This window comes from Falco naumanni, chromosome W, assembly GCF_017639655.2.
Source record: "Falco naumanni isolate bFalNau1 chromosome W, bFalNau1.pat, whole genome shotgun sequence".
Taxonomy (NCBI): Eukaryota; Metazoa; Chordata; class Aves; order Falconiformes; family Falconidae; genus Falco; species Falco naumanni.
The window spans coordinates 1,446,773-1,467,582 of record NC_054079.1 but is presented as its reverse complement, the minus strand read 5'-3'; the positions used below and the strand labels follow the sequence as shown (position 1 = coordinate 1,467,582).

Below are 20,810 nucleotides of genomic sequence, written 5' to 3'. Positions count from 1 at the left end.
CTGTTATTATGGGCTAGGAGAAGCCACAGTGAGGCAATACATCTGAGGATGTCAGAAATGTCGCTTCTAGCAACTTTTCACATCTACAAAGGGAAGGGCAGTTTTGAGGTGGTTGTATGGTTTATCTGTGTTACTGTTCATAATGGCATTATAATAAGGAAAAAAAAAAGCCCCGAATTCAGCAGGTCAGTGAGACATGGCTCAGAGACATTGGGCGGAAATCCAGTCTGTTCAAAGAAAAAGAAAAAAAAAAGTCAAGACCTGTAACTTAACACAGAGCACAGAGGGCAACATTAATGCACGAGGCTTAGAGAACAATCTGTTAGCACAGCACTGCCGGGGAATCTCTGCAGTCGCGTTCTCTTGCCCTTTGAGCCCATTTATACACACGGCTGAACACATAATAATGCGGTTCCTCATTAGGTGTTGCTGCAGTTCCATAGCAGGTCTGATTGCCCTGCTAACTTCGTCCGCAGCAGTAACGACCGCGGTCACACTGGCAAGCTCCTTTCCAAACTGAGAGGCCGTCTCCATTTGGTCTTCCTGCACAGAGGCTGCTGTGCCCATTTCACCATCCTAAACAGTCTGTAACTCTCCTCTTCCCTCCAAGCTTACAGGAGGCAAGACAAGGCTGACCCAATCTCAACAGCACACCATTCGAGGTGCCAGCGCAAAGTGGATGCATATGCTGGCGCAATGATGCTGCTCTACATCTCTCTGCCCCCGATAACTGCCACCTCTGTGATGACATGCGAGGCTGCCTTTTCCTGAGCATCACTTGCTGCCTCTCACATGCAGGATCAGCCAACGCAGTGCCCACCTGTGCCTGGATCCCAGCAGTTGGCAGGGTTCAGCCTCAGTGCCTGGCTGCCCACTGCTGTTCTGAACGGTTTAGGTTCTCTGTGGCTGTGGTAACTGCCCACAGACTCCATCAGCATACTTGCTGCTGTTCTTTAGGGTGTTTATGGAAAAGGAGAGTAACCCAGGTGTCACAAACCCTTCTGGCAACCTCCCTCCACTGCCACACAATTGCCTGTGCCTTCCACCTGTCTCACCCATCTGTTTACTGTTAGTTAATCAGGGGGAGGCTCTTCTGTCTTCCTCCACAACCCATAAGTTTCATAGAATCGTAGAAACATTTGGGTTGGAAAAGACCTTGAAGATCATCAGGTCCAACCATTAACCCAGGACTGCCAAGTCCGTCACTAAGCCATGCATCTGTGCGGGGGTTTTTTGAACAACTTCTAGGGACGGTGATTACACCACCTCCCTAGGCAAACAGGCACCGAGGAACTAGGCTGGCAGCACCGTTTGGATACCTAAGTCTGCTAGGTTGGTTGGATCCTACACAGAGGTCTTTGCTGACCCTCCAGCACACAGACACACAGGGCTCTGCACCACAGCAAGTGACATTTGAGCTGACTCCTGCCCTGTACATCACATTTACCCTCAAGTCTGCCGACTCCTTCCCTTATCCTGCAAGCTTCACCAGCGCCACTGCAGCTGTAGCAGAGCAGAGATTCAACGGGCTGGCAGAAAGCATAGGGAGGGATGGACCAGCACTCCCCTGACGGGAAGCTCTTGGAAGAGAGAAGTCCCTACGGAGCTGCGGCTGGTGGAGTGTTTTCGCAATCAGGAAGGATGGTGTGGTATTCCTTCTCAACAACAGCAGGGAAGGAGAGACTTGTCCAATTCTCTCTTTTTTCCCCTTATACAGAGTTCTGCATTAGGTTTTACTGTTCTGCCACTGCGCAGCCCATTTGGCTTTGGAGAAACAAAATCAAAGCTCAAAAGCAGAAATACCCCCAAGCCTTTTAATATTGTCATCAACACATCTCCTGCCGGTTTTTTTCTCCATTAAAAATGTTAAAAAGTACTCCTAGTAGTGTCTCAAGGAGATACAGATGCTCTCTCAGAAAAACAAATACACATCAGTGCGCCAGCTAAAGCCCACGCGCAAGGTGCCATCTGAAACAACCCACTAGTCCCATGGAACCAGGCAGAGTCACAATCCTGTCAACACTCTGCAGGATTTCCAGTAAAATCTCCATCCTGTAGACTGGAAGGAGCTTTGCAAGGAGGGCTGCTCACCTCAATGTCCTTTCAGGTTTTTGTTAGGCCTAACGGGACCAAAACTGCTCTCTTAGGGCGTGTGACCCACTCAAACTCTCGACCCTTTCCGCTGACAGAATCTTGCGGCAGAAATCTTTTCACCTGAATTTCTGCTTCCTCTATGAGCTCCACAATTCATACGGCATGCCCTTCTTATTGGGTACTGTGTACTGGGCAACAAGCCTTGCAGCGTTCTCATCCTTGGCGCTGTATGCCACCTGGGACCACCTCCATGGTGCCCCTGAGGCTAGGGGAGGCTGAAGCTGGGGAGAAAGGACAGAAGAGAGTTTGTTATTTGGAAGGGCACATATCATTTCTGCAGCCTGGGAAGGGAGGACTTTTCCTCAGCCACTTCTGCTGAGTCCACAAGACCTGGGGGCACCTCCACCACCGTAAGCGACTTGCTGCTCCATTAGCAGGGCAGTGGGTGCTCTAGGAACAGAAACCCATGTCCCATTCCTGGCTGTAGTCCTGCTGTGGTTTAATCCTAGCCAGCAAGTAAGCACCACCCAGCTGCTCACTCACTCTCCCACCTCCTGCCAGTGGGAAGAGGAGGAGAATTGGGGGGAGAAAAAAGGTGAAATTCTGTCCACAGCACTCTCCAAACTATCAAGCTGCAACAAGGTCTTTTACCATCTCATACCAACATACTCTTCATGCCACTCACTCTGCTGCCTTCTCCTAGTCTCTCTCATCCAGGGCCCATTCTCTCTGCTTCTTCCTCAGCTGCTCTCTCTTAATTTGCTCTCAACCACTTAACAGAACCAGCCACAGCTGCACCTTACCTACATAGGCCAACCCACAGTTGTATATTATCAATGTTAATTAACCCAGCTTCCCTCCTCTACAAAATTCGAGGTTTGGGATAAGACAATTTAATAATTGAAATACAATAACAATGATGCTGATGATGATGACAAGGAAAAAAAGCCCCAGGTGATGCAGAATACAATTGCTCACCACTCGCTGACCAATGCCCAGCCAACCACGGAGTGGCAATCTGCTGGCCCTGGCCAACACAACACACACACACAGATCCAGTTTATATACCGAGCATGATGCTCTGTGGTGTGAAATAGCCCTTTTGGCTAGTTCAGGGCAGCTGTCCTGGTCCTGCTCTGTCCTGGCTTCTTGTGCCCCTCCAGCCTTCTTGCTGGCAGGGCCCTAGAAACTGAAAAGTACTTGACTCAATATGAACATTTCTTAGCAACAGCTAAAAACATCACAGTGTTATCAACATTGTTCTCATCCTCTATCCAAAACACCGCACTGCAGCAGCTACTAGGAAGAAAATCAACTCTACCAAAGCTGCTGCGTGGGCATGCAGCAAGCATCACATCGCCTTGCCCCCCTCCTATGCACCATCTCAGCTGCAGACCATGGCTGCTGCTCCTTGCTCTCCTCACCGGCCATGAACCAGCCCGTCTCCACCAATGCTGAACCCGTGGCATCTCTCAATCTTAAAAGGTGTTTCCCCCTAGTCTGCATACTGCAACATCACAAGGACATCCAGCAGTGTCCCTAACAGATCTTCCACAAAAGGGCATGAAGAATAAATGAAAGGCCTTTTTGGTTTTCTGCCAAACAGCCTTCTTCCAGCCAGAGGTGCCTTTCATCCTGCGGAACAATCGGTGGCACCAGAATCAGGCCTTCTGGAGGCCTGAAGCAGACAGCACGGTTACACTGGAACCACTGGAAAGGGTTTGGTACCGGCAGGACTGTATCACCCTTTGTAATACCGTTAAGAAGGTGTGGTCTTGCAGTCTCTAGGCTACAGGCCTTGTTAGCTCTTCAGCTGTGTTGTAAAGGGCTTGACGAAAGCAGCCACATCTCATAGATGGTTGTGCAGCTGGTGCGGGCATGGCAGTAGAGTTTGAAAGGCATCTTGAGCATCTTCCCAGCTCCCTGGAATGCACTGCAGCAGTTCTGAATGTTCCCAGGAACACTGCATGATCACCAGTCACCCCACCAACCACATGCTGTCCCCTACAATTTTGAGGCGAAAATCAAACCTGTTGGATCGCATATTCTCTGAGTGTTTTTGCTTGGCATGTATTTGAATTCTGGCTTGAAATGCCAACATATTACTGCAGCATAAATGACTAACCATGATAACCAGGGCAGAGAGACCTCAGCTTGCTGTTACGAGGAAGGAAGATGCTGAAACAGCTGTACATACTGTACCAGAACATATCCATGTGCTGCCTGTGAAAATGATAAGAAAAACACTAAAACCATCTCAGAAATGAAACTTTCTGAGGATAAATGCAAAAATACACTGAGGTGCAACAAGTAGCTTTAGGCCCATTGAAAGCAAGGACTCCCATCGTGTAACGGTCAGCCACACATCTGGTTCAACACCAGAGCAAACCCATAAACATTGATACAAGGGCCTGGTGGTTGTTTTTTTTTCCATCAGTGGAAGAAAAAAATCCAGGACTGGAGGACGCGGGGTGCGTGACATGGGGAGCTGCTTCGCAGAGGGATGGCGCACAGGTACCCAACAAATTTACCCTCCGTTTGCGATGGCATGCAGCGCCCTGAGCGAGAAGGAGAAACCACCTGTCCTGGCTTTGGCTGGAATAAAGTTAATTTTCTTCCTAGCAGCCCCTGCAGTGCCGTGTTTTGGACTGAGTAGGGTAACAACGCTGATAACACACTGACGTTTAGTTGTTGCTGAGAACTTTTTATATTAAGGACTTCTCAGTTTCTGGGGCCCTGCCAGAGAGGGGGGGGGGGGGGGGAGGGGGGGGGGCACGGGACAGGGGGAGGGGACACAGCCAGGACAGGTGACCCCAGCTGGCCAGAGGGACAGTCCGCAGAACACCACGCTCAGTATATAAGGGACGTTCAGAGTGACAGCGTCTGTCCCCCCCAAATCCCCATTCCCGGCACCCACCGCCGCGGGTTCCGCCCGCCGCGGGTTCCGCCCGCCGCGGGTTCCGCCCGCCGCGGGTTCCGCCCGCCGCGGGTTCCGCCCCGCCGCGGGTTCCGCCCGCCGCGGGTTCCGCCCGCCGCGGGTTCCGCCCGCCGCGGGTTCCGCCCGCCGCGGGTTCCGCCCGCCGCGGGTTCCGCCCGCCGCGGGTTCCGCCCGCCGCGGGTTCCGCCCGCCGCGGGTTCCGCCCGCCGCGGGTTCCGCCCGCCGCGGGTTCCGCCCGCCGCGGGTTCCGCCCGCCGCGGGTTCCGCCCGCCGCGGGTTCCGCCCGCCGCGGGTTCCTGATGTGCGGAATCGAACTCTACCGCTCGAGTTATAAAGCAGGTATGTTTATTGCGGCGCTGAGTGCAAGGGGGGTCGCCCCTCCTCACTTGCACACCGTTTCAACAAGCAGCCCGATATTTATTATACAAAGTCAGGCATATACAGAAAGGTTTCCGAACATTCGGAATCCCCCTCTGGCGCCTCTTCAAGATGTATTTTCCAACTCCTTGGGCAGTTCCCTGAAGTTCCTGTTTATCTTTGCATACAGTAATTATGCAGACATTAATGCTTGGTCCTTCCTTATTGTCCACTCTGAACACTCAAGCTAATACGTGCCCACGGGGCTGGTTTTAATCTGTATCACCACGATCCCCCGCCGGGGGATCCATCCTCTTTGGGGTGGGGGCCGTTTGAGTAGGCCGTCGCTGATCTATTACTACCACAATTATTTTCCCCTGGTTTGTTTTCTTTTAGCAGTTAGCATGCCCTAGTCAGAAGGCTCCTTATTGACATTCTTGTGGAGCTCATCTCCATCGGTGCTAACTGTCCCTTCGCCGAGCGCTGAGCTCCTGCCCTTCGCTCTTTCTCGGGTGCTGATGTTTCTGTTATCTGTGCAGCTTCTGCCTGCTGCAGCGCTCTACGTTTGTCACTGTCCCCACCCTCCCCTCCGCGGCACCGGGAGGGGCAAGCCGCGGCGGCCCCGAGGGGACGTGGCCAGCGAGCCCCTCCCCCCCGCCCCGGAAGCGGAAGCGGCGCCGATGGCGGGCGGCGGGAGCGATGGGGAAGCGGCGCCGATGGCGGGCGGCGGGAGCTGGCTTGAGGCGGAGGCGGCCTGCGAGGCCCTCCGCTTGCTGCGTATCGAGCCCTCGGCCGTCGGCCCCGACGCGGGGCGGGTGGGCGGCGCGGCGCGGTGCTCGGTAAGTGCCCCCGGGACGGGACGCGGCGCGGGCTCGGCGGCGGTAGGCCCGCAGGCCTGAGGCCCCGTTGACGCCCTCAGAGGAACGTGCTGCGGAAGCGGAGACGCTGGGAGCGGGTGCTGGCGGCCAAGAGGATGAAGCGGCGGCAGGAGCGGGAGAGGAGCCGGGCCCGGCGGGCCCAGGGCGCAGGTGAGCGGCAGGGCGGCACGGAGCGGCCCCGCCGAGGGGCTCCGGGCCGTGGGCGGGCGCGGGGCCTGGGCTGCCTTCGGTGCTCTGCCTCCCAGGGGCTGCCCTCCGGGACGGTGGGAAGGTGCCGGCCACCCTCGCAAAGGAACGGCTTCTGCAGGCCCGGGCGGCGGGGCCCCGGCTTTGCGTGGACCTCGGCGTGGCCGATCGCATGACGGAGAAGGTACGAGGGTCCTGCTGTTACCGAAATCTCGGAACGAACAATTTACCCACCAATGGGATGCAGATAAGCAGACACTTCTTTATTGACGGCCGGGTGCGTGAGTGAGTCCTCTCACGATCAACGCACACCAAGCTTCAGAATCAGACACCATATAGAGAATGTATTCATTAAGTATTCGTGCATAATCATGGTATTTCCCGAAAATCATTAACATACCCTCCTCCCGTCTCCGGTTCTGCACAGTAAAGGTTAGAAAGGTCCAGAAATGGGTCTGGGGTACGATTTGGGTAGGTGGTATATGAGTCGGTGGTCGCAATCTCCCCCTGCCAGAATTGCCTTTTACTAAAGTTCACGGTTTCTTGGCAGGTAACTACAAGCTGTTCCAGTCGACTCCCCCCACTTCCATTAATTCTGTATTCTGACATTTCAATACACTTTCTACATACAGAAGACTGGTCAAATGCACAGAAATCCTCTCCCCAGTCTACCTGTAAATACTGTATCCAATTATCTTCAGTCATCTTGAATCTTAAGTCTATTATCTACGTTCTAATCATTCCTGCTAGGTGATTCTGACCTATGCTTTTGGCCTTGCTGCAGGGCTGTACAGAGGATTTCATAGCAGCTTTTGTTGTGCAACTACAAGTTTCATTAAAATATATTTCTTATTCCAAGTGATTTTATAAAATCAAATAAAGTCAATTAATTCTAACTTATTAGCAGATCTGGAACACTGCCTGCAGTGCCCTCCCGCCCCAGCACTGCCTGCTGGCCTGGCAGGTCCTCAGGAGATGCTGGGGACATGCCCCATCGCAACCTTGACACGGCCTGGCAGCTGCGCTTCTCTGTCCATCCCTCTATGGAAAGTGTCTAAGGGGGTGGAGGAGGTGGCTGGGGCCACTTGCTGGCTTGTTCAAGCTGTGCTAAGAATCCCTCCAGCTCACCTGCAGCCAGGGTGTGTTAGAGAACATGCAACAGCTTTTCTGGGTGCAGCCCCTGCGGGGGATGCTGGCCCGTCCTGCCTCTGCCTGTCCCTCGACCCCCGGGCCTGCCCACGTGCTGCCTGGTCTCCAGCACGGGCTGGCTGCACACCCAGCTCTCGGGGGGGTTTCCCCGAGCTGTGCTCCCCACAAACAGCCTTTTCAGATCTTAGTAACCAGCCGGTGACACAAGCGTTGCAGACATCTGCAGACCCTGAATGCAACTTTTGTTGGTTGTGTTACCCCTTTGCTCCTAGACTTGTGAGTCATTGTGCTTGTTATTTGTTGGAAGGAAACAAGCCGCCTCGCATCCCAGATCAGGAGACTCTACGGGGCAAACAGGCGGGCCAAGAAGCCGTTTTGGCTCTATCTGACAGAGTTTGTGGTGGGCTCATTGATCTACGAGGAGTGTCTTCGCATGAATGACGGCTTCTCCAGTTACTTGGTAAGGGTCTCTGGCTACAGTGGTTTCCCAGGTTTGTAGCACCCCATAGCCACGGTGGTTGCCCTCAGTTTGGGTCCGAGACAGGCTGCGGTGGGCTGGAACGAGAGCTGGGGGTGGTGTGGGAATGCAGCTCGGTGACAGTGGTTAAGGTCAGGTCTTCTTGCCCTTAGACAATGTCACAGCAGCGACATTGAGCCATGTGTTCTACAGCACTTGTGGGCCTGCACCTGGTAACGGTGAGGGGAGAAAACCACCTGAAGTGGAAATTCCTGAATCTCTTTAAGAACTCAGATCTCATTTAAAGTTAGCTAATTACTGCTGCTCTCCCTTCCTCAAACCACATTTAGGGATTTTGATGAGAAGAGAATTTAATGGATTTTGAGGGATATATTGTTCAGTGCTCATACAGAAACATTTTCCAATTTAAAAAAAAAAAATAAAAAACCAAACCCAAACTCTATCTGTAGGAGTTCAAACACCTAAGTTGGTAGTGTCAAGTTCTGGTATGTTTGTGTCTGAGAATAGGTTTTGCTCTGAGAGATGGACTTGGGGCAAATGGCCTGCTTTTCTCCTTGTCTTGCATTTTTCAGATGGATACAACTCAAGAAAGTTACCTGGACCTATTTCCTTTAGATGCGATTGTTTATCTCACTCCTGACTCCGACAATGGTAAGTATTTTACATGCTTTAGGCACAGAGGAACTGGGGAAAGATGTTGATTTTTAAGCTTTTCTTCTTAAGACTGTTTCATACTTCAGGTGATTTGATACCAAGCATTCGCTGTCTCAAATTGCAAGATGTACCCTGTACTTGTATCTGATGCTAAACCTATTCCTGTTTCCTTCTGCTGTGACAGGGGATGAGGTTTTGACTCGGGGTTGTGTGTGATCTGCAGCAGACTGAACTTAAAACCTGTGTGTAGACCCACTGCAGTTTGTAATGCTACGAAGGGGCGAAGGGGAGATGCTGGGGCAGTTTTGGATACAGTCTAAATGACATCTTTCTCTGAAATAATGCAGCAGCTACAACGTTCCCTTGATTGCTTCATTTGCTGCTCTGTGTGTGTTCTCCTCTTCCTCCATTTCTGACTGCCCGTATATTTCTGGGGATGTAGATCCCTTTCTTGTTTGATGCAAATGCCTTACTCTGATAAAGAATCTGTTAAGGGTTGGGAAATGTTTTAGGAGGTGAGTGGGAGGCGTCTGCAGGCTGCTTGGGATCAGATGAACACATCAGCCACATCTCAGAACTGACAATGGTTAAGGGGAACAACGTGTGATATCTCTGGTGCTTTGTGCTTTCAGCCTGAGTCTGATCTCCCCCTTTCAGTCAGCCTGCCTGCAGTTCAGGCGGACCCTTCCGTTCTCTGAAGCTTCACACTCCTGCACAGCCTGAGGCTACAGGGTGAAGGGCAGCTCTGTCCACAGCATTCTCATGGAAGTGGAGTCTTGCTCAGAGAAGGGTGTAATGCAGAATTTTACTGTTGTGTGGTGGTGAGCAAGTAATCTTTTTTTCTAGTCCTTGAAGATATTGATCCAAATAAAGTGTATGTCCTCGGAGGCCTGGTGGATGAAAGTATTCACAAGGTGAGTAGTATTCACTTGTCAGAACCTGAGGCTGTTGGCTTCCCCATTCTCTCAGGAGGGCAGAGACGTCCCCGTTAGTAGCACCCGGTGCTGCTGCTGCATCAATTCGACACGTCACTATTGTGCAAACACCCGTCTTTCCTCAAGGTTCTGTGGGGTTCCAGCACCAGGCTGAGAGACTGCAGCAGTCACAGTGAAACAAGCCCCGGGATGGTTTTTACCTTCGTAGCTGCTTGTACCCAAAATGATGTGCGTGCTCTGTGCTCTGCATATGCAAGTTTGTGCGCACAGGGCACCTTGTTCTTATTTCTCTTGCAGAAGCTGACCCTGCAGAGGGCACAAGAGCAGTCCTTGCAAACAGCCCGCCTCCCCATTCGTGAGTACATGGTGAAAGCAGTTAACACCAAAAACTACCACTCGGAGACGCTGGCCATTAATCAAGGTGGGAGGCTGCGCCGTGTCCTGTCGGTTGCCTGAGCTGGAGGAGGGGGGGAGGCTGTCGAGCACTAAGCAGTGGTTTGCAAAATGGGGGCCCAGTGCTCAGTAATGGGGGAAGAAGCCATTGCCATCTCCATCAGCACAAGCAGAGGGGGCAGAGGGCACTGCAGAGCACCAGGCATAGCTGCTGGAGGCCACTGCGTGTTCTAGGGGAGCCCTGATGTGGAGACACGGGTATGATGCGCTTCCGGGTGTATGGTCAGCGGCACAGACAGGACAGCACGGGTCCGTCAGAACGGTGACTGCGGGCACCTTGCTTTAGTTGACGCAGCCTCTGCTGTTCCTACCCAGAGCTCCCCAAAGCCATCTTCAAATTAGCCTCACTCACTCACTCACCAGATTTGACATGGGAGGGAATGCAGACTCCATGCTAACCTTCTCTGGCATCAGCTATTACCACGTCCTGATGTTTTGCAATCGGGGGGGGTGTGGTGGTGGTGTATTGTAGAGCTTGCTACTGATACACCGGTTTCACAGCGTGGTACATCTCTCTGTTCCCAACAGTCTTTGATGTCTTAGCAACTTACTACGAGACGCGATGCTGGCCAGCAGCTTTGAAAGCAGGAGTTTCTTCTGGAAAAGGTTATGTGCTACCAGATGCGGGGAAATAAGTGGAAATACCTCAGCGTGACAATGCACAAGAAAACTCTTTTTTATTTTTTGATGGTAAGGAGCTGTGCATACAAGAAAGGCAAACTCCAAATTTCAAGCAGAGTAACCAGCATGAATGTGCATAGAGAAAACAGCTCTGCTTAAATCTTGTTTGAGGACCTTGTCGAGAGTGTCGTGTTCTACCTCAGCAGTACAATGCTGGGAATTACTTTTCCCCTTGAACAGAAAAAAAAACCCACAACTGATGGAGCCCTGGGATCAAGTGAAAACTTGACAGGAATTCAGTTTTGCTTCATTGCAGATGCTGCTTAGAGTGTTTCTGACTCCTGCATCTACACTTGTTCTGGAACAGGGATGAGAGCTTTAGGCTATTTCACCTCGATTAAACAGTAAGTAAGGTGAAGTTAGAATTGCAAAGCTCAGTGGTGAGGAAGATTCCTTCCCACAGAAAAAGGACAGTGCTGTTTCAGCTGGGGAACACCACATGGAAAGTGGCTCCCCAGTGGAGAAACTATTCTTAGGTGTACCATGTCCCAACTACTTGAAACCAATTGAAGACTTGGCGAGTTGTTGAAGCTTACAGCTAATTCTGTGCATCTACGCTAAAATAAAATGTTTACTCTTAAACTCCGATTGCATCTTTACAGTTACTGGTGGTTGTTGCTCCCCACACGAGCTGAATTTGTTTGCTGGTGCCCGTTGCTTTGCTGTGCCCTCTGGGTTCGCCCAGCATCCCACATGCTCTTCCAGTTCTTACTCTTCATGTCTCCCTGTTCCATCAGCTGTTGGTGTGTAGTTAGAGGTCTGCACTTGGGCTCCTGTGTAAGAGACTTTAACCTGCTACTTGAGCCCCTGAGTTTGCTAGGTAGCAGCATATGCTAACCCAGTGGCTGGAGGTACTGTGGCCACCCTGTCCCTGTCTGGTCAGCAGAGCAGACTGCCCTTGGCTTGCTAGCTTGGCTGTCTGCAGGCACAGTGCGAGAGCAGTGGTTCTGGGGGGTTTGGTGCAGGGATAACAAAGGTTGCTGGGTGTTTGCTTGCCTGGCTCTTGGGAATCTGCCTGGATAGAGAGGTCTCCGAGGGGCTGTGACACTCCTTTCTGCCCCAGCTGCTCTCTTCCACACCTGGGTTCAACTGCAAGGACTTGCCTTAAAGCCCTCCAGAAGCATTCCACGGAACGAGTAAAAAAAAAGTGGAGGTGGCCTCCCTCTGATGTTACAGAGCCACAGGACAATACTGTCCCCATGCTGCCCTGGTGCTTGGGGACAGAAGTGTGTGCAGCATCCCCCGGAGGAGGAAGTCCCGAAGTTAGATGCCAGCAATTGGGGACCTGCCTCTGCTGTCTTCATCTGGGGGGGTGGGGGGGTGAAATCACGCCTCCAGCACCGGAGTGCTGACTAGGATGCGCGACAGGATGGTACCTAAGGGCAGATGGCTCATGCTTGCCAGGGCTGTGCCGTGCGTGATGGGAGAAGAGCTACTGAAAAAGCTGGAAAAAGAGGCTTGCCCTCTCCTGGGGAGGCCGGCATAACGGGTCATCCTCATGGTTGTGAAGGTCATTTCAGTCTGAAGGCCTTACCTGTGCCTTCTGGAAGACACGGATCCAAAGTAGCGTGGAGGGTTAATGAGGGACTTTCTCCAGCGCTAGCAAAACGGGAATAGAAAAGCTGGCTGACACAGAAACCGTATCGGAAGAGTAGGATATGGTGTTGCCTCCCTCACCCCGGACAACTCTCTCTTCTGCTCTTGTAAGGCGACACAGCTAAATACTAGTATATAGTTTTGTTGCCAAAGAGGTTTCTCTTACAAGCCCAGGCACATCCTCAGCCACAGGAGGTGGCCAGAGCAGCCTGCGTTCCTTCGCACTGCTATTTGACATCGCTCTGCTTCCCGGTCTGCCTTGGAGAGTAAGGAATGGGAGGAAGGGCAGGCCAAAAAGCCCCACCTTTCTCCACAGGTGACAGAAGGGGGCTAGGACAACCCTTTGAGACTGGCCACCTGCCAGGCCTTTGGGAGGTGAGGGACAAGCCCCAGGCAAGATACATAAACCGTTGAGAGCACTCTGTGAGTTTGCCTCTTACATACAGATTGTGTACGCAGAATTCCACGAAGCTAGGCTGGAGGGCAGGATGCCCTGCCCTGTGCCCACCCCCCGGCCAGGGCAGCTCTTGGCGCAGCGAAGCCAACATGCATGGACACATCCCGTGACCGTTATTGATGCTAAACATCCTGATGGGGAGAGCCTGTTAGGGTAGAGAAGGGAACGCGGCTGGGCTCTTCCCCACCCGGTGCGTGTGTGTGCGCTCCACCAAACCGCCCCGTCACGACAAGGGGGGTACCCTGAACTGCTGCAGGAGACAAAACACGGCAGCTGTAAAGGCTGTATGTTGGTGGGCGAGGAGCCTGGCACCCAGATCTGGGCAGCCTTGCCTGTGAAGCTGCTGGTGAACGGCCTGCACAAGCTGGTGGTAGGTGCCCACCACATCCACAAGCGCGGCCCCGAGCTCCTGCTGCCTCTGCCTGCACAGCTGGCAGTGCGTCACCTGGAAGCAGGCCACTGCTAGCTGGACCAGGTGGTCGAACGTCACCCTGAGTGCCCCCTGCAGCTCTTGGAGGGACTGCTCTGTTTTCAGGAACTCCTGGCAACTGGACAGCAGCTCCTGAGAGGCTAATCCAAGGGCACCCTTACTTTCAGCACCCTGCTCTGCACATTGATCTTGCAGGTGGGTTGCTTCATTCCCAGAGAGCTTCCCAATAACCTCCTGAAGCTCTGTGGTGTAGGCTAGGAAGCAGGAGAAATCTGCAGGGCTCATTCTTGCTTGGTCCTTCAGCTGGCTGAGGGCTTGGACATGAGGGTCCTCCCATGCTGCATCCCTCCCAATGGAGACCAGGTAACTGCTCAGAGAGGCCCCAGGAAGACCGCAGCCGCTGGATGGTGGTGTGGTGAGAGGCCCCACAAACGTGCTGCACGTGGGGATGGTGGTTTCATGTTCCCCCTTGTCATCAGCTCTATGGAAGCAGCTGATATAGGACAGCCGACAGCTGCACTTGTCCACCCCAAGCTGTGGTGGAGAGGTCATCTTCACTGTGGAAAACCCCAAGGACCTGGTCATGATGGGGTCAGAAGGGGTCTGCTCACCCTTCTTGTAGTTAAAGCAGAGAAAGCAGAGTTTTGAAGCCCCATGATCTCCTGCTCTTTTCCCCAGTGAGCCCAAGGGAATTTGGCCTGAGGAGACGGAAAGCCTTAGAGATGGAGTCAGAGGAGAGTCCTTCCCCACCTCACCAGCCTGTTCTTTAGGAAGAGGGGTCTGAACAGGCTGCAGCTGCTTGTGAGCCCCATTTCCCATGTCTTTTCTGGGCTCTGCTTCATCCTGGCTGCTTACCAACTCTTTCTCAAAGGGTGATTCAGCTGGAGCTGTTTGCATCTCCTTTCTGACAGCATCAGCCCCCAGGCACCCACAGGTCTTCTGAGAGGCCAAAAGCTCTCGTGGGCTATCTACCCTTTCCTGAGATGGGCTGGGTGATGTGAGGTCCTGGTCCTGGGCAACCTCAAGGGGAGATGCCACACTGGGACCATGAGCTGATGGCAGCAGCATGGGTCCGTTAGCAGGGCAGGTTACCTCTTGGCCCAGGAATGGGGGTACACCACCAGTTGTATGCTGGGCTGCCACCACCTCACCCACCTCCTCCAGCACCACTTGGGCCAGCCAACTGCTGGTGGCCACACAGCTCTCCTCACTTAGCCACCCAGTACATGCCTTCATGGAGGAACTTCCCTCAGCAGCTCTGCTTTGTCCCCCAGGAAGGGGCACAGCTTCCTCCAGGGACAGGAAAGGTGGATGTACAGCATGTGCAGGTTGGAGACCACCGTCCACATGCGTGGTGACACCTGCACTCTCCTCCCTGTGCAGGTCACCTGGCAGGCGAACGGCTGAAATGGCAGAAAGCACGGAGTCAGTCAGTGATTTTGTTTCCAGGGTGTCAGGCTCCATTTCCATCAGGTCAGAAGATGTATTTGAGCTAGCAGCATCTCTCCGGGCCTGAGTGGCTGCAGGAAGCCCCAGTGCTGCATCCTTCTTGATGTCCTCTGACGAGTGTGGAGCAGGGCGCTGAGCAAGGCGTGGTGGGGAGGGTGGCCAGGAGCAGCAGCTCTGCAGAGAGCCTGGCAAAGCCAAGGGGAAAGTGACCTGCGAGGTGTAATCAGTTTTCAAGAAAGACCTCCTCTTCCTCAGGCTCTTGGTGTATGTCAGCTCCTTCTCCTTCCTGTGCTTCTCCCTTGCTGTCTGCCTCGTCATCAGGTCCTCCTCCAAGCTGTAACATCTTGGTTTCTTCAGGGTGCAGAAGGAGTTGTCTGTACCCTCTTGGGATGGGGACATCATATTGTAGCCTGCTGGCAAGAAAAAAACCCAAAACATGCAAGTCAGGAAACAGCCACAGGCAGCGGAATATCCAGGAGTCTATGCAGTGGGCCAAAATGCTCTTTAACACAGGTCCTGCAATTGCAGGCATCAATGTTTGGCAGCAAAGCCTGGCTCCCAAGTGCCAAAGAAAACTGTCCCCGTGTTATGATCAAGCACCCATTTGGAATCAGTTATGTCAAGCAAAACAGAGTCTGGGCTGTGGCTACAACGACTTAAAGTCCAAGAGCAGCGAAGAAGGGCACTGCATAGTCTCTCCCCTTGTTTACTGGAGCCGCTTGATCTGACTGCAGGTACAGCTGTAATTCTCAAGTTAAATTTGGTGATAATTTTGGATAAACTCCAGCTACAGGGAGTACTGCCTACAGCTGTACCTCTATTAACACTCAAAAGAAACACCAGAAATTCCAGGTTGGGAATTTCTGCTGAAATTCTGCTCATCACAGGTTGTGTGTGTCCTGGCAAGTGAACCTCCTCAAGTGAACACAGTAATAGTCTTTAGCCCCTAATAAAATGGGTCAAAATCTGATCTTCAAAGTTCTAGAGAACATCCACCTGGGCAGGTTTGTTGGTTTTTTTTTTTTAAAAAAGGTGCATTAAAAGTAGTAACTTTATTCCACAACATTTCCAGACATAACAATTTAGTGCCTGAACATGGTATTGTTACTGTGCATCAATGCAAGGCAAAAGTGTACCTACTACTAGGGAGCTGCTCAGCCACAAGGCTCCCTGACCCAGTTATGAAACATGCCCCTGACCTGAAAATTATTTTTGGTCTTGGGTGTGCATGGAACAATAATATTTTACACTCTTTAGCTCTCCTCAGCTTGAAGGAAGATTGCAGAGTAAAGGTACTGTCTGACAATGGGAATATTTGCCACAAACCACCCTGTCGGTGCAGGGACACACATCTTTTCTGTGTTCTGTTTTTGGGACTCATCACTCTTTTCATCAGCCAAGATCCAGCTCACGTAGAAGGATGCACAGAACTTACTTACTCATGGAGTGTGTTGGCTTTAGGATCAAGCAGAGCCATACATCGGTATTCTGGAACTCCTGCAGAAACGTGAGAACTTTCCAGAACACCAGACTCATTTCAAAACTGACCTTTTTCTAGGATCCAATGCTTAGATGTGATGACAAATGTCCCTGCAAAGCTGCGGCTCTGCCCCCTGTGTGCACACCCACTGTATTTCTGCTGAGGAGTGGCTCATGAAGAATGGGCGTTGAAAGGCCCTTCAAAAATCTTGGGAAAACTATGAAGAGCTGAAAGATTATCCCTCCAGGAAAACTTCACAGGGTAAACAGGCAACACTCCAGCCCAGGGGGTGGAAGGTGACCTGCATCACACGGGTGAGGGTTTACCTGCCAGGGCATCCAGAGGGCTGAGCCTGTCTGCAGCATCATAGAACTCCTCCTCAGAGCTGGTGTCACCAAAGCCCGGGGGTGGCTCCAAAATGAGGTCGCTTGCCTCTGCCATCCCTTCTGCTCCACGCAGTGCCTCTTCCTGGGCCAACCCATCTTCCCAAGGGCTTCTTTGAGGGCTGCCCCCGATGTTGTTCCTCTCCATGCTGCCTGCAGGGGATACGCTGTAGCACAGGTTGTAATAGCCCACGGCGTTTTTCTCAGACAGCTTGGTCTCCAGCACAGACGCACCAGTGCCGTCCCCTCTCTGCTCAGAGGGTCCGTCTTCACACCCAGACTCCTCTCCATGTGGCACCTGCAAGAAACAGAAGTAGTCTCTGGTTTCGGCCCTGCTGGAGCCTCCTGCAGCATGAATGGGGAAGCTCTTGTATGAGCTGCTCATCTCCTGCACTGTTGGTGTGTAGAAGTGGAAGAACTCCGGCCTGGAGGAAGAGCAAGCTTCCAACTCATCTTCCTCCAGTGCATCCATAGAGTCACTGGAGCCACTTGTCTTAAACCCTCGGCTCTCGGTGTTGGCTGAATCTGAAGTCTCGGATGCGCTGTCTGTTGCATTGTCACCCCCACCACACTGGTCACCTCCTCCAGCTTGGGGCTTTGTGCTGTCCTTCTCCAGACTGTGGAGCTCTCCCAGCTTCTCCTCCTTCCACTGGGTGCTGCTGTATGCTAAAGGAGCGTCCACGCAATGCTCTGAGGAGGAATCCAGCTCCCAGGAGTCTTCAGAATCACTGCAAGTTCGAGATTCATAGCCTGGGATTTAAACACATCTGTCAGCCCGTTCTTTGCAGCAGAAAGGAGGAACAGCCAGACAAAGGCTAGGAACTTGTCTGCACAGCAGGGATGCAAAGCCCACAGAGCTCTGCCCTCACTTGCTCCTCAGCAAACAAGGTGAAGAAGGTGCAATCTGAACTGCAGGGCCACAACCTGTCCGCAGAGGCTTGGTTCCTCCTGCCTGCTTTGCCTGTTTTTACTGCAGAGCAGTACCGGAGGGAGCTGCAGAAGAGCAGCCAGCTAAATCCTTACCTAAAGCCTCAGTCTGCAACGCCTACGAGGCTGCAGTTACGCTGACAAGGGACAGGACAGCAAGGCAAACAGATCCTCTCTCTCCTGGCTGAGGGATGTCAGCAGCAGGGAAATTGCTCAGGAGGCTGGTGAAAAGAGCACAAGCGCTCAGTGCCGCGTTTGCCATTTCGATGACAGGCACTCAGCCTTCACTTCCCGGGAAAAGCTGCCAGTTACTGGTGTTCTTCCCCTGCCCAACGTGTCTGGGGGTGATGGAAACCTGGCACTGCACACCCCTAGGCTACTGGTCTAGTATGATGCTATTCCCAGGAGGAAATAACACCTCTAATGCTGGAGGATCCACCCACTTTCTCCCCACCCTTTGGCCAAAAAAATGACTGGGGTTTTTTTAAACCTTCTTCAGCCGAGACACGATGCAGTTGCTGTTTTTTCTCTCCCCAGGTAAATATGGAGATATTTGCATCCACGAACAGTCTGTAATAGCCAATGATGAGGCAGACAAGATCTTTTGCACTGTTTGATTCCAGCAGCAGAGTCAGCAGCTTTTTTGGTGAGGGGGTGGTGGTGGTGGAGGAAACAGTAAAAAATGTTAGCATAGACAAATACCGCTTGTATGACAATCTGCAACTACGTGCTGCACACTGAAAAGCCATTCCCTCTCCCATACTGCCATCATTGCAGAGCACTCTGTTTCTGCATCAGGCACAGAGAAAGATGAGCAATTGGTTTTTTCTCGTTTTGTTTCTTTCATATGTCTCACTGATGGAGTACTGCAGGAAGAATCACTTTCCTTCAGTCATTTTGTATTCTTCCTATGAGCTTTCCCTTCTGAGTCTGTTCTAAGCCTTTTGTACTGATGACACCATCACCTAAATGTCAGATTTTGAAAAGAATAGACGGTGTGAATAACTCCTCTACTTCCTCTCTGGCCCCGACACAACCACATGCTGGCCATCATGAAAGGACTGCATACCTTCAGATCCTGCAGGTAGATTTTCACCATGCTCACTTTTTCAGACTCCTCTGTAAGCTCCACCCTGCTGATGTTTGCAAACTCCGCCAGACTTGTTATGATGTTGAGCTTATTATTGATAATCTGGCTCACCCCATACTTGGCACCCACCAGCAAGGCAACATATGATTCTCTGTCCTGTAGCTGTAGGGGGAAAGGTTAAAACTGTAGCAAAAATCTCAGCAGGAACCCATTCACCTGTGCCAGGCAGGGACTCCTCAGCCATCTGATCTTGCGTGGTACCTGAACACTGGACTCTCTTTACAACTGGGCTGTAACCATCAGCAAAGGAGCCCCTCGTTACTTACAGGCAGTCAGGTCACCTGCTCCTGGCCGTTCTCTTCTCTGCCTTGGGGACCGCCAGCTCCCCTGTGCCCCCCAAGGCAGGTAGCCCCAGAGATGCATCAGCCATCTAGCAGATCCAAAGAGGTGGGCAGCAGCAGGTTGCTATCGGAAGTGTCACCTGCCAGGCTGTGCCAGACAGACCTAGCGAGACCTACTGGAGCTGGCCAGAAACTTCACGAAGGCATTTTTGACTTCGGAAGAAATGTCAACACTTTCTGTTAGCATCAGACACTTTAAAAAATTATGTAATGCCCATATAATTTGGAAGAAATCATTCTATTTGCGCACAAGCGCAGACCTAGGAATTACTGCAACCCATCAGTAAGGTCCTCTACTGGTACAGAGCTACCGGTGCTGCTCAGCTCTCTGTACTAAACAGCTGTGGTTCACAGTTCAGTACAGATCCAAGTGGGGACAGGTGAAAAAAAACCAACCAAACCAAACCAAGAAACTTCTTGTGATAAGGGAAATGTTCTTTTTTACAGTAAGGTTTAAGCGTGGCAAATATATTTTCAAGAGTTCGTGAACCACCCCCAAGATCTCTTCAGTCATCTACAACATACCAAATATAGACAGCTCGCCTGAAGAGCAAGAGTCAAAACTTTCCATTAGAAAAAATATGCATAATTTTGTGTAGGCTGGTATGCTGTTCACTTCAATGGAACTATGCTGAGTTACCCTAGCAGAGTCTGTCACCAGTATTTATTATGACACCCCAGGACAAGGAAAAGCGATGTGACTGGGGCTGGCTGAAACAGCACCACCAAGGCTAATGTTACATTTTCTATGAGCATCAAAGCAAAGATAGGGAAGGAGACTCAGTAAGAGGTTGCTAGTCTCACATCAACAATCAATTCAGAAAAATATTTCAATATTTCTGCTTTACCTAGGGTTTGCTTTGGTTAAGACAAGATCTTACCCACTGGTGAAGAAAAAGGGTTAGAACTGCTTCTTGTGCCCTAACTTTGCAGTTATTGTCCAAGTACACTGTCATAACAGGTGCAGAAAGCAAGGCAAAAACCCGATTACATAAATAAACAGCACTCGTACCATCAGGGTGGCATTAAAGATCTTCCCATTGTACATCTTTAGGTCTCCCAGTATTTGCAGGTAGCTCAGGCGCACTTGAACTGCTGCGAGCATATGCTTCATTTTGCAAGAGAAGAAATACTGTTTAGGAACATGACAGATTGATGTTTGCGAGCTAGCCTGTAGGCTATAAGATGTTCTTTTGATACAGGACTTAGTATTTGACCAACACATCTAGCTTGGTCTGGATAGGCCACAGATGTATAGGACCATCCCACATTACCACGGCTGCCGTTTGGCAACCCCGCAAGCAAACCGCAGCAGAACACACTGCGCAGGGATATTAGCGTTACGTGTGCAGCAGAGCAAGTTACAAGAGGAAAAGATACGAGAAAAGCCCCAAGTGATGCCACAGAGAAGCAACCCACAGAGGAAAGACATTGCCTCTTTGGCCTGGAGAGATGCTGCCGCCATCCTGGGGGGCAGCACCTTGAACCCAGGGGACACACACTACCTTCTGCCGAGGGTCCAGTAGCACCTGGTTACGCTTCATGTGGTAGCTGATGGCTTTCTTGATGTCCTTCCCACTCATGTTTCGAAGCAAAGTTGGTGAGATGAAGTTTTCGATTCCCCAGTCCCGCCTGCCAGAAAGACAGGAAAGGAAGCAAAGGGGATCCCCAGCTGTGCTGTTCCCCAGCCACACAGTAAAATGTGCAGCAGGGCAGCTGGCCAGAGGTAGGGAAAGGCAAAGACACCATGCTAGACCAGGATGCACCCAGCCTCAGGGTGCTGTAACACGTCTG

At 51.8% G+C, this 20,810-nt stretch overlaps 2 protein-coding genes across 16 annotated transcripts in view; one reads left to right on the top strand and one right to left on the bottom strand.

Annotated features, from left to right (window-relative positions):
• The first annotated feature begins 6,053 nt into the window (after positions 1-6,053).
• Positions 6,054-11,385, top strand: LOC121080371 (tRNA methyltransferase 10 homolog B-like). The gene is made up of 8 exons (XM_040578348.1): positions 6,054-6,228; positions 6,309-6,417; positions 6,513-6,637; positions 7,910-8,062; positions 8,653-8,731; positions 9,581-9,648; positions 9,967-10,090; positions 10,651-11,385. The coding sequence occupies exons 1-8, from the start codon at positions 6,070-6,072 to the stop codon at positions 10,755-10,757; spliced, it is 924 nt and encodes a 307-aa protein (XP_040434282.1). The 5' UTR covers positions 6,054-6,069; the 3' UTR covers positions 10,758-11,385.
• LOC121080366 (FERM and PDZ domain-containing protein 1-like) overlaps positions 10,775-20,810 on the bottom strand; it is a 62,802-nt gene continuing 52,766 nt past the window's right edge. For 12 of the 15 annotated variants that reach the window (XM_040578321.1, XM_040578318.1, XM_040578317.1 and 9 more), the window contains 6 exons: positions 20,522-20,648; positions 20,029-20,124; positions 18,595-18,777; positions 18,016-18,163; positions 16,542-17,348; positions 10,775-15,148 (listed from right to left, as the gene is read on the bottom strand). In XM_040578321.1, coding sequence (XP_040434255.1) covers positions 13,080-15,148; positions 16,542-17,348; positions 18,016-18,163; positions 18,595-18,777; positions 20,029-20,124; positions 20,522-20,648 — 3,430 coding nt within the window. In that variant the 3' untranslated portion in view covers positions 10,775-13,079. The remainder of the gene's footprint in view (positions 15,149-16,541; positions 17,349-18,015; positions 18,164-18,594; positions 18,778-20,028; positions 20,125-20,521; positions 20,649-20,810) is intronic. The other 3 variants (XM_040578322.1, XM_040578331.1, XM_040578332.1) reach the window with 3 other exon arrangements.

Excerpts from the sequence above, each read along its gene's own strand:
- LOC121080371 (XM_040578348.1), top strand. The coding sequence starts at position 6,070 with ATGGCGGGCGGCGGGAGCGATGGGGAAGCGGCGCCGATGGCGGGCGGC. Across the intron at positions 6,418-6,512 it reads CCGGCGGGCCCAGGGCGCAG|GGGCTGCCCTCCGGGACGGT; the intron begins GTGAGCGGCAGG and ends TCTGCCTCCCAG. Across the intron at positions 6,638-7,909 it reads CCGATCGCATGACGGAGAAG|GAAACAAGCCGCCTCGCATC; the intron begins GTACGAGGGTCC and ends ATTTGTTGGAAG.